We start from the raw sequence: 13,423 nt of genomic DNA, 5'->3' as shown, positions 1-13,423 counted from the left end.
ATTATAGAAGGATGTCAGAGGAATGAAGGTCCTAAGCATAAATGATCGTGACATATTGTTCTCCAAATTTTAACTCTTCGCAATGGTAGTAAATTCCTTTGTATTGCATGGCCGTCCTTAAATATTTTGTTGATCTAATATGTTCATATGATTTACAATTTGTTTGGAGTCATCTTCATGACCCTCTCTAAAATTTCATCATAATGAAGTGACATTTGAAACAATATTGCTTATGCAAATTATAGACGGAAATTAACAACAGGTAACTTGCACTCTACTGATATAAAGTACTTTGCAGGATAATGGCTACCAGTTGCTATTCTTGAGTGCACGTGCAATTTCTCAGGCACATGGGACAAGACAGTTTCTTCTTAATTTGAAGCAGGTAGTACTTTTGGAATGAAGCTAATTATCATGTATTATTTATCCAAGTTGTTGAAAAGTCCAAGGGCTATGCCTGTATTGAATTTTTTGAAGTTGATAAATGATAAATCATTAAGTAGATATAATTGAGGATTCTTGTTCATGGAAGCATATTGCAGGAGGGTGAGACTTTACCAGATGGTCCAATTGTGATTTCTCCTGATGGACTATTTCCTTCTTTGTATCGAGAAGGTAACTATTCTTTTTCTGGAAATTCTTGGATGTGGTCCATCTGAATTGATGATTCTTGTTACCGTGCTCCATAATACAAGCAGCCATTCAGTATGTAATAATGCAGTTCTCCTTTTGTGAATGATCATGACATATTACTCAATTAGATATTGTCTTAATAAATAATGGTGATTTACTATGACATAGAAAGAGTGTATAGATAAGATGTTTGAATTGTTGAAACATTCTTACACTGTACATGGATGCTTATCACCAAACTCAATGTGTCTAGTCTCCAATTGTAGAATCCCGCATTTATGCTATTAGAAAATAATTTGTTTAGGGTGGTTACAATGACTAGCTATAGGTATTGAAGGCTTATAATGGAAAATGCCAATAATTTTGTTCATATACATTCTCAGGTAAATATCTTAAAAGTTTCAGATTTAACCAGTATCAGAGGCTTGAAAATGCTGTTTACAAATGTTTTCTGCAGACATTGCCATGTAATCCCAGTTTGCTTTAAGTTCTAAATATGTCATTTGAGCATAATTATAACAAGTAACAATCCTCAAGTTGTATTAAAAAAATTCATCCACTTTTTTTTGGTTATAAATTTAATTAGTGTTCATTCAGTTGTATACTCAGATAATTATCTGTCCATATGGGACAGGCATTTATCCAAACAGGTATAATATACTGCCCCCAGAATGTTTAACCAAAAATTTGCAACTTTTCACAGTTTTATTATGCATGTCAAACAGTTTGCATCTCATATAGTTTTGGCATATTTATATAAAAAGTCTTGACAATTATGTTTACAATTTCCAGAAATTATTCATAACAATTTCTTTACAGATTTGTTGAATATACATTTAAATAATATTTGAATTATGAATACATATATAACTGAAATGCTGATATTTATTATTTATCAGAAGGTACAAATTATGTGTGTGTGTGTGTGTGTGTATAAATAAGGAGATATGATGTAGTCAAGATCGATCTTCAAACGATCGTTGACCCTTACCTCTCAGGACTTCTGGATGAGAATGTGGAAGATGCATCATCCCTAGCTCTTGTTGCTGGTGTTGCACCTGGTGCTACCCTCGCGATCGTCCCTCTTTGGGCTCGTATATATATATATATATACTGAACTCTAAAAATATTGCTGGCAGTCTAAACAATTTCTACCTCAGTTCCTTATACCCCTTCACATCTATATGACACCCACTAGGAAGGTATGGTAGACTTTGCACATGGTACAAGTTACACAGCTCCAAGCATAGAAAAACAATCTTTAGGATGTACAGCCAACTAAATATAAGTGGCGAATCCCTTTTTGGCATACTGCATTGACTTCCTTTGTCTTCCCATCAGATGTGCTGAAGTTTATCAATTCCTTTGAAAGCTATACTGAGTAATCTTAAGGCTTAAATGCCTTTCTTTATGCCCTGATTCCTCTAATTAGGGTGTACGGGGCATCCCAAGATGTACGACAACAAGACAGATGTGTTGGCTTAAGAGCTCACCAATGACAGCATTGAAACTTCCAAAGGCATATAGTCTTAATGATACAACACTCTTGTTGGTACGGCTGGTTACAATACTCAAAAGAAAACAAATATTTATATTTTATTATTATTTATTTCCTTTCCGCACACACAACACTTGAAACTTCTGATCTTTCACTGTTCACACACACTACAATGACAAATTTATTTTTGGAACAAAACTTCAATAAATTTGTTCTCGTAAATTCTGTGAATCTGAAAGATATAAGAATCTGATTTGAAACCTCTATTTCTCCATTTCTGCACAAATTGTGACTGAATGAATCAAGCCATATTGGTTAGGGAAGAACTTTCATACACAAAATCAATCTTCACTATAGGGTTTTTGTCCTAAGGATGTTGTTGAACAAACCCAATCAACCTCCACAATTGGGATTCCAATAAAATGTCGAATGCCAGGAATGCCCAAATGAGTCTCCTCATCTTCCTTTTATTATCCTCTGTAGAACTTTTCACCCAAATTTGAAATATTAAAACTCATTTCTTGTGTAAAGGACCCCTTATCTCTCCTAGGTGTCCACTTTTGAAACACTTTATCACCTGTTTAAAAGACATTTCACTTAAGCAGTCACTTGATAAAAACATAACATGAGAAACTTCAGTATATGTTTAAATTATTTTATCTGAGTCACGGAAAGCATTGAAATGACTTTGGAAATAAATTGAAGATGTGGAATGAAGATTTGAGCCAATTTGGTGACTTACTGAAATAGACTGTTTCTCCAAACTTCTTGGAGAAGCCACCAAAAGTCAAAATTCATTTCTGAAAGTGTCATATTGATCCATTTTGCTAATTTAGCTCATTGCTAAAAACAGCAACCTTGAAATACTAAATTTGTGCTCGCCAAGAACTTTGGAGTCCCCAATCCCTTACCAATTAGCTTATGGGATCTTGGAAAAAGGCTAATTTTCTATCAACTGAATAAGCTTGAATTGGGGACATTACAACTATGGCCTTTGTTTGAAACCACCAAACAAGCTAGGAGGGTTTTCGTCTCCAAAACCAATAATTTTGAGATGGTTTTTGTCCTCGAGAAATTTGAAGAACATAGTTTCTCTTAGCACATAAGCAAATATCAATTCATGTTTAACCCTTCAAATGAGCTTTCAACCTCCTTTTATAACTTTTTGGAGGAAAATAATAATAATACAAAATAATAATTCTTGTTTTCCTTCCACAAACATTTTTTTGAAAATAATGATTCATCTTATGCAAGAAAGACCTCCTTGTTCCTTGTGCCTAGGTGTCCCCTAGGAGGCACTACAACACATTTTTAATGGATAATTACACTTAGTTGTCTTTGTAATATTTTCACCTTTAAACAAATTAAGTAATAATTATTTAATATTTCAATAATTTCCCGAAGTTGTAGATAACATCAAAATGAAACAAATATGAAATTTTCATCATACCAAATTGTCAAATGAAGAGTTAGGACGATGATATGAAGCAACTAGGTGACATTCTAAAAATAGTAAACTTCTCCAAGAAGTTTGCTGAGCTCCCAAAGGTTGGAAATCAGCTCTGAAGTATCAAGAGGTTCACCACAACCAATTGAACTCACTTTCATGAACAACACCTTTGCTAGACTAATCCTTTGTTCTCCAAGAAGTTTAGAGTTCTCCCTTACCAATTATTCCATGGGAAACTCGGAAAATACTAATAGGCTAATAATCCACAAGCTGATCATGTTCAAGAAGGGACATTACAATTTCAAAGAAATAAGAATGAATTTAATCCAATTGCCACATGAAGTAGTAGTAAAGAAAGCCATACAAATTTTCAAAAGAAATTCAAAAGGAAAATTACCAAAAGAAGAGGCAATTGAGTTCTTTGAACAGGTTATTTTCAATGTATCTATTCAAGGAACCAAAATAATTTTGAGGATAATCTGAAATGTATTTCAGTTGACTATTTAATAATGTATTCCATTTTCCAATAAATTGCATATTCATGCAATAATTGTATTGAAATAAATTGCATATCCATCAAATAGTTGTAAATTATCAAAAGGCTCTCCTATGCCAACATCTTTGCTAGACTAAAGCTATGCTCTCCAAGAACTTTGGAGTTCTCCCTTACCAATAAACCTATGGGAAAACTGGGAAAGTATGGTAATTTTCCACAAGCTAATCATGCTCAAGAAGGGGACATTGCAATGTCTACAAAATGAGTTTGATCTGGCTGCCACATGAAGCAGAGGTAAAGATAGCCATACAAACATTTGAAAAAAAATTCAAAATGAAAATCACCAAAAGAAAAGACAATTGAGTTATTTGAACAGGTTATTTTCAATGTATATATTCATGGAAGCAAAATTAATTTTGAATCTATCTGAAAAGTGTTTCAGTTGACTATTTAATAATGTATTCTATTTTCCAATAAATTGTATTTGCATATTCATGCTATAATTGTATTGAAATAAATTGCATGTCCATCAAATAGTTGTAGATTTTTAATAAAAAGGTGCATTGGCACTTGAAAAGTTAATAGTGAATTGCCTTACTCTTGGTGCAAGATTTATTGTTCAATTTTGAGTGAATGGTCAAAATTTGTTATGTTATATGCAATTCTCTACCATTCAAATTGATTTTAGTAGTTTTACATGAAGATTTAAAGTTTGATAGAAGTTAGTGGTGGATTCATAATCTGTACAGAATAGTTAATTTCTCTTTACTTTACAATTCGATGTTCAAACTGTAGAACTAGTGGCAATTATTTAAACATTCAACTTTGTGTTTCGTGAGCATTAATTTTTTATCTTTGCAATCTAATCAGAATTAATGCAAGTTAGTTTTCATTTTAAAAAGTGGTAAATTTTTTTTGCATGAGGATAAATTCTCTCTTCCCTTAGATTCAGTGCAATGGATAAAACTATTATATTTCATTTTTATTTTTCTGCAGCATGTTTAAGACCCTAAATTAATATTTGTAATACTATAAATTCTGTTAATAGTTTGAATTGTTTTAAACTTTTAAGAATAAGGAAGCTTCCCCTAAGAATTTGAAGAGAGGTTCCATGGTTTCAAAACACTCTGAGAACTTGCAAATTATTTGTTATTTGAGTAAATTTCCCATTAACTTGCCTAGCCAAGTTTTTCCGAGCTGATGAATTTGCACTTTTTATCAATTTGTAGACATTTGCTTAGTTTTTGCCGAAATTCCTAGCTCTGAGTCAAAATTGGGTCTGCCAAGTGGCAAGTCTTTCCACCTCCCCCAAAAGAATAAATCCAAATAGTGACAAGGCCAAGCTAAAAAATGTTTTTTGTCCACAATATTGCCGCCCTAAATAGCTACCTAAAAAATCACATCTTAAAAGTATCATGTTCACTTTGTATGCATCAAATTTAGGCTTTTGCCCTCAGATACCGGTTCTCCCCTATTTTGGCTGGGTCCTGGTCCTGGTCCGTGCCCGGTCCTGGTCCTGGTCCGGTTCGCTCTGGGTCCCACCCGGGTCCTGCCCAGGCGGCTGGGTTCCCTGTGGGTCCTGCCATGCAGGACCCACAGGGAACCCAACCGCCTGGGCAGGACCCGGGTGGGACCCAGGGCGAACCCAGGAGGACCCGGGTGAACCCAGGAGGACCCGGGTGAACCCAGGAGGACCCGAGTGAACCCAAGCCCGTGGGTTCCCAAAAACGGGGCCCACGGGTTAGCAAGCATTTAAAAACAATAAAAAAACAATATTTTTAATCTTCTAATTACATCTAAACCCTAATCCGCCCCTCTATGATGCATTTCATGCAATTATGGATTTATGATTTATTGATTTATGATTTATCTGTTATCATCTATGTATCATTGTATGGGAAAGTTACATTGTATGTTTGATGTTTCATATTTGTATGTTTGAACTGTGAACATATATAATTTTGATGTTTGAAGTTTGAACACATATATATATATATATTAAAAAAAATTAAAATATATATATATATGTACGGACGAACCCGTACCCGTACCCAAAAAATTTATTTTTTTGCCGAATCCGCGAACCCGTACCCGAATCCGAACCCGAATCCGAACTGGAACCGGTAACTTAGCTTTTGCCATATTGTTGCAATATGATATGTTTTAGAACATAATGGAAAATACAATATGATTACAATTACATTGGAAACCACTATATGATTAATATGTTTCCTATTTTTTGTTTGCAGTGATACGAAGAACTCCTCACGAGTTCAAAATTGCATGCCTTAAGGTAATTGTTCATTGTCTAAAATCATGTTTGTTGATTTTGATACTATGGCATTATGAATAAAAAAAAAGAATGTTAAACATTGACTCTTTTTGTCTTGTAAAATTTATTCTCTTTTGATTTGATATTATGATATTCATAAAGAAAAATAAATAATTTTGAAACTTTCATTACTGTTATAAATTTATCTTTGACATCAACTTCAGTTGTTTATCTCTTTCATACTTCATTTTTCTGTAGATAAATGTGTCATCAAACATTTAAGTGTAGCTTGATTTATTCTATTTTGCAGTAATATATGGGAATGTGTATCCAACCAGTATGTGGGCACACATTCAACCTACTTTTAGAACATATATTATGAGGCAAGGGAGCGCATGAGGTATCTTCAAAAGAAACCAGAGGCTGTAGTCCGGTTCAAAATCAGGACCAACCATTATTTAGTGTTAAGGTCCAAATGCGCTCACACATTTAACTTGATTGGTGAAGATCCATGTAAGACACCATTAAGACAAGACACCACCAATAGGAGAAGAGGGACAATTGTTAAGGTTATTATCTTTTTATCCCCTCAGTTTAATCCCATTCAACGGAAACCTATGTTGCCGCTTTGGGTGTGGTGGTTTATGGCTCTGTTCAGCTGTACAATATTTTACTTCACTAAATTCATTATTTTATCTTTAAATTAATATATTTTGTTTCTTATTTATATTTTTATATATTATAATAATATACCTACTTCTGTATTTTTATATAAATGGATATAAAATATCTTTCTTGTTTTACGGATATATTTATTATTTTTTAAAATCTATGTGGGGTCATATGTTTGTTTCTCAAACAACTTTGCAATGCTGATAAACCATAGTAACATTACTCAAGATTGGGATTGATTCGGTAGACCAAAAGTATAAAGTAATTTAATTAATTGGGATAAACTTGAAAGGAGAAAAAATGTTACTTTTCCATCTAGCATAAGCCCAAAATAATTTTTAGTTTTTGCCTTCTAAAACTTGAGTTTTGTTTTGGGGATGGCAGGTCAAAGGACAACACCCTTATTAAGGTCCATGCCCAATTCCCTTGTTGTGTGCCTTGGTGGGGTCAATAGTTGGAGCCTTTGCCACCAAGCTCAAATTAGGGTGTTTGAGACCACATGACCTTCATGGTTCATAATGTCATGGTGATTGTATATTCAATAATGAAAACAAAGGTTACATATATAGGTAATTACATTACAATGTTTCTAAACGAAACAAACGTAAACAAAAGTCGGAAATAGAAACAACCTGAACTAACCAAGATGACCATTAGAGAAACATTACATTATTTTAATACCCTCCCTTAATGTTCATTGATCTAACTACCCTACAAAAGACAATCCGAAGGTCTTTTGGTCACAAATGCATAGAAGGCTGTCCCCTTCTCTTTAGAACGCTTTGTGACATGAGTTTGTTGCTAAGAACCTCCTTGATGCTGCAAAACTTCTGGAAATGACCAAGATAACCAAAATCCTTCCAACCTGATGTTGGGAAACAAAATTGTCCCTCCTTGTAGCCAAAAATCATATAACCGTCTTGTAGAGAAAGATCCCATGATTTTGTGTGAAAAAATCGTGCAAAAAATGAAAAAAACAACCATGATTTTTAGGAGAAAATTAGGCAAAACCTAGATATAATTTTTGAGGAAATAATTATTCAAAATCCAAAAAAAAACCACATTTTTTTGGAAAAACATGAAAAACCCAGAATATAGAAGTCTCAGCACGTTAAGAGGATCCATGAAAACCTAGGTCGTAGAAATTCACAGAGAAACCAAAGTTGCCATGAATTAAACCCTATTTGTGGATTTGAGGTGCGCAAATACATCGCAATTTGTTGCAAATTGTAGCTCTTGTGTGTTTGCAAAAATCCCAAAATGCAAGCTAAAACCTCTAAACCCGTCGCCAAACTTTTGGCTTGTCAAAAACAGTTGAGTGAATTGATGCGGAAAATGCCCTAGGTCACATGAGTTGAAATCACGCCCAAAATCTGTCTTCACATTGTAGGAAAAAGGGGCTTCCTACAAAACACAGGTAAAAACAAAACGCTGCACAACAAAAAACGAATCAGATTGTGCCAAAAACAAACAAAAAACAAGTTGGGTTGGGCCCAAAAAACACAATAGAATGCAGGTTGTGTAGAAAAAACCGTTGCAAAAACCGGCCGTGATTTTTCAAAATGGCACCAAATACCTTCATAAAACCCTTAAAAAAATGCAAGGACTACATTTTTTTTTCATAAAAAGCAATTAAATTTTTTTTTGGAAAAACTTTCTAGGTAGAGGCCTCAATTTTTTTTTAAAAATTTCGCCAAACCTCAAAGGACCCCATCGACCTGCTTTGATACCATGTAATGGTGATTGTAAATTCAATAATGAAGACAAAGGTTACATATATAGGTAATTACATTACGATGTTTCTAAACGAAACAAACGTAAACAAAAGCCGAAAATAGAAACTACCTAAACTAACTAAGATGACCATTAGAGAAACATTGCATTATTTGAATACATAATATTTTTTATATTTTTATTGCTTTTAGCCAGGCTTCAAGAATCTAGACTCCAAATCCTTGAAAAAATATGTTGAATCCATAGAGCAATAATTAGATCTTAACCGTGTTTTTGACTTTTAAGGATTTAGAAATTTATATATATGTTTGAATTTAAGGGTATCTATACACCTGAGTATGACCCTATGTCTTGGTGTGTCTAGTGAGTTTGGTAAAAACTTTCCAATACTTGTAACTAAGTCTATATGCCTCAGCTTGGGACTATGTATTTGTTGAGTAGTTAACGATTCTTGTAACATTGGAGCTGCATCCTAATTGGTGCCTCTATTTATCTAAGTGTTGGTTTGAGAATCATTTTCCATATTGAAAACTGAATGGACTTTGTTGGTTTCATAACTTTGGTTCATTTTCATTTGTAAGTTGTATCCACATGAAACCAAACCAAACAATGTGATTTTTTCTTAAAATCTGACAACATATGCACAACAGGCACTACTCCTTGATACGACCCTATGATGCAACATGGAATATGTGATGGTCATCGTATGCCATGAGCCATTTGCATTGAACTGGTACCTCAATCAAACTTTTTCCTTTTGTCCCCATTGGAAACCCTTTTGTTTACCCCTCTTCTCTTCTTGTTTCCACATGATCCATTTTGGATTAGATACCTGCACAATATTATGGATCTTGAATTCAGTAGTTAATTAAGTCCATGGGCCAATTTTTGGAATCTTGGTAAGACTTTGTGAGGCCTACATCATCTTTATGTTTAATTGTTCTTTCCCTTTAGTTTAGGAGATACTTGTTGGAATGGTTGTTACTTGTAACCATGCAATCTCTTTTTTGAAATTTTTACTCATGTCTTTTTCAACTTGTTTCTTCATATTATTTTCAATTTTGTCTTTGTTTTTCAAAAGTTTGAGGATTTTGTGTCTTTAGCATATGACCTGCAAATTCTTGAACTTGATATTGGGGAAGGTAGTGTTGTGACGTTTTCACACATCGCCCCATTCCAGATGGGGACCCCCTACTTTTTAGGCCCTCGTGGTCTTTTGTTTTGGTTTTTGGGGTCTTTTGGTGGCAGCCTCGTCAGTCTCTCCGCTTTGCAAGTATTCGGGGGTCAAATTAATTAAATTTGCTTTTTGTTTGAGTGAATTTGGTGAAGTCTAGGGCCTGTTTCCTCAATTTTAGGGTTTTTGTCTTTAGTCCTAGATTTTAGGGGTTTTTGTTAGGGTTTTGAAAAAAATGAACATATCACGGGAATCATGACCCCTCAAGGAACCTCCCAGTAAAATTTGAGCCAAAACGGAGCAACTTTCTATTTTTAGAAAGTTCCTATTTTTTAGGGATTTTACTGAGTCTCAGAATGTCTTCATTTTGTCAAAAAAAAAAACTTACTAGTTTTAGTAATTTCTATTTTTAGTAAGTTTCTATATTTAGTAAGTGCTTCCCTGACCTATTTTGTCCAAACCCTAACATTTTGAAACACTTACTATTTGAGAAAATCTATTTTTGATAGGTTGAAAACACTGAAAACTGAGCATCCCTGAGACATTGAAGACCGAACGTTCCTGAAGATCATTTCTAAATCTGGAAGAGTCAGAAGGCAGACAAGTGTGATCAAAATTTGGCTAAGTATGGGAACTAGTCCAAGGATGGAAAGCTCGAAAATTAATCTAAGTCTGGAAATTCACATTAGTCCACAAATGTCATCTTGATCTGGAAATGGCTTGAAATTTGACTAAGACTGAAAATTTAAAAGATCTTCTAAACCTAGAATTTGCATTATAATTCCTAGAGATCTGAAACCACTCTCAAACATCCTGCCAATATATATGAAATATAACTTATACTCTAAGTTACCGGTTCTTGTGGTTTTGGCTTGGGTCCAGGTCCTGGTTTGTGCCAGGTCCTGGTCCGGCCCGGGTTCGACCTGGGTTCCACGCGGGTCCTTCCCGGGTGGCCGGGTTCCCTGTGGGTCCTGCATCGCAAGACCCATAGGGAACCCGACCACCTGGGAAGGACCCGGGTGGAACCCAGGTCGAACCCAAGAGGACCCGGGTGAATCCAGGAGGACCCAGGTGAATCCAGGAGGACCCAGGTGAACCCAGGCCCGTGGGTTCCCAAAAACGAGGCCCACGGGTCAAAAAACAATAAAAAATTATTTTTGTATGGATTGTATATATTGAAAATATATATAATATGTGTATATATATAAATTTATAATTAATATATGTATAAATGTACGGACGAACCCGTACCCGTACCCAAGAAAAAAATAATTGCCGAACCTGGGAATCTATACCCGAATCCGAACCCGAACCGGTAACTTATACTTAAATGTTATATTTCATATATGTTCTGATGAAGAGAATGAGATCGACTCGGTAGAAATCATCAAATTCCTCCACAAGCATGGAAATCCGCCCAAGCAAGGATGAATGCGCTAAAGTTGAGATGCCTTGGAATTTCAAAAACCTTCAAAGTTCCATGCACAATGCAAAATTGTGCCCTATACCTAAGAAGGGTGCTAAACTCACATCCCCATGGAGAAATGGAAGAAGTGCAAGATTCCAAGACTAAGGCAAAATTCTGCCCTAGGCCTAGGAGAGGTGCCAAAATGAAGAATGCATGGAGAGACGAAAAATCATGAATTCCTCCTTGTCAAAATCCGCCCCAATCTAGAGTAAGGCGCCCAAATGGAATGCTCTTGGAATGATGAAGAAAAGGAGAAATTCCTCCTTGGAAAATAGCGCCCGCCAAGTAGAATAGGCGCCAAAATGTAGTATGCATGGAGGGATAGAAAAATTGTGAATTCCTTGGCCTAGGTAAAATTCCGCCCTAGCACTGTGGAGGGCACCAAAAAAGTCAAGTAGCAAGGAAAATTTGGAAGTCATTGAATTCCTTGACCAAAGGGAAATAGCGCCCTAGGGAAGGAGGCGCCAAAGGGAGGTAATGAAGAAGAAAGTTAAAAATCATGAATTCCTCCCTCAATGCAGAATACCGCCCAAAGTGTCAGGAGGGCACCAAACAGAGGTATCCATGGAGAGCAAGAATTTTATCCATCAAAGTCAAAATTCTATACCCAGTTAGGAAAATTGAAAATTCTTCCAAGGCTTGGAAATGATGAATTCCACCATGAAGAGTGAATTCCACGCCTAAGTTGGAAAACTGAAGATTGTCTAAGAAATGAAAATCCAAGGGTCAAGGAGGAATGGCAAAGCAGAAATCCCCTCGGGTATTTTTCAGAAAAATCCATTTTTAGACACCAAATCTCATTTGAATTTCAAAAATTTTGCAAATTTGGATTCGTATGAGAATTTTCTCTCTCAAGGACCAAAACCCTAATTTTGTGGAAGATCCCTAAAAAATAGGAGAGGGTGGAAAATTGTTGAAAATCTCTTCCAGATCTTCCAAAGCAAGGCAAGTAAAAAATAGGAGAGGGTGGAAAATTGTTGAAAATCTCTTCCAGATCTTCCAGAGCAAGGCAAGTTCAAAAAACTTCAAGAAAATGCTTCCAGAGTCGGGAATTCTCCCTCCTAAAGTTTTCTCTCTCCAGGGGTTTCTCGCCAAGTGGCAGCCAAGTCAACGCATATTGAATTAATGGCAAGTTCCTTTTGCATGCGGCCGTCATGTCCAAGAGATGATGGTGCATTTATGGCTTCGTGGTGGTGCACTTATTACAAGAATATTTTGACCAAGTGGTGGATCGGTTGATGCATGTTGAATGCATGAAGAATCTTTTTGTATCCAGCCGCCATATTAATGATTTTATGACAGATTCCTGCCGCATGTAGCCGTCGCATGGAGAATGATGGGCATTTATTTCTTGCATGGGAATATTCATGGTATTTTGGGCAAATTTGATGTAATGGAGTGCATTTAATGCACAAATGGATGCTATTCTGGGATTGTTTGAATTCTTTTTATATGGGCTTAGTGGGCATTAATTGCTGATTCCCACCTTGTTGCATCTTGAGTGGAGAATCGTTTGGGGAACCCTAGTTAGGGTTTTGCAACGCCTGAGGCCTATATAAAGGGGTGACCCCCCTCATTTGTACAGGAGGGAGACTTGTATGAAATTGTTGCAATAACTTTTTGAGATAATAACAGTGAAACATTGTTCTCTGATGGTGTCCACTTAAGTTATTTTTCAAAACTTGCATGGTTTCACCTTCGTCACTTAGAGTAGAATTTTATTTTCTGAGTTGTTAGATAAAGTGCTTTGATTTCAATGGAGAATGTAATGGTGTTTGATGAATTTCCATGGTTCATACTTTTTGCATCTTGCTGATTGTAAGTTGCAGTGTAAAGTTAGCCCGAGCCACTAAACTTGTGCTAAGTTCGGTTATGGACAGTTGTTTGGATTGCGCCGTTTTGGGTATTCAAATGCACTTTCTCGATTTGAAAATGCTTCAACATCCTCAGAAGATTGCACCGGTTCTTGCAGGGTTGTAGTTAAACTTGGCGAAACAGAGCTTGGTTTATTTGGAATTTGTCCACC

At 35.5% G+C, this 13,423-nt stretch overlaps 1 protein-coding gene across 4 annotated transcripts in view; it reads left to right on the top strand.

Annotated features, from left to right (window-relative positions):
- LOC131071387 (phosphatidate phosphatase PAH2) overlaps window positions 1–13,423 on the top strand; it is a 69,024-nt gene that overhangs the window by 41,389 nt on the left and 14,212 nt on the right. For 3 of the 4 annotated variants that reach the window (XM_059216471.1, XM_059216472.1, XM_059216470.1), the window contains exons 9-11: window positions 299–385; window positions 543–615; window positions 6,327–6,370. In XM_059216471.1, the coding sequence (XP_059072454.1) occupies window positions 299–385; window positions 543–615; window positions 6,327–6,370 (204 nt within the window). Of the gene's footprint in view, window positions 1–298; window positions 386–532; window positions 616–6,326; window positions 6,371–13,423 lie in introns of all 4 variants that reach the window. The other variant, XR_009371504.1, reaches the window with a different exon arrangement.

Source organism: Cryptomeria japonica, chromosome 2, assembly GCF_030272615.1.
Source record: "Cryptomeria japonica chromosome 2, Sugi_1.0, whole genome shotgun sequence".
In the NCBI taxonomy this organism is placed as follows: Eukaryota; Viridiplantae; Streptophyta; class Pinopsida; order Cupressales; family Cupressaceae; genus Cryptomeria; species Cryptomeria japonica.
Note: the sequence above shows the minus strand (reverse complement) of the source record. Positions and strands in the feature narration are given on the sequence as shown.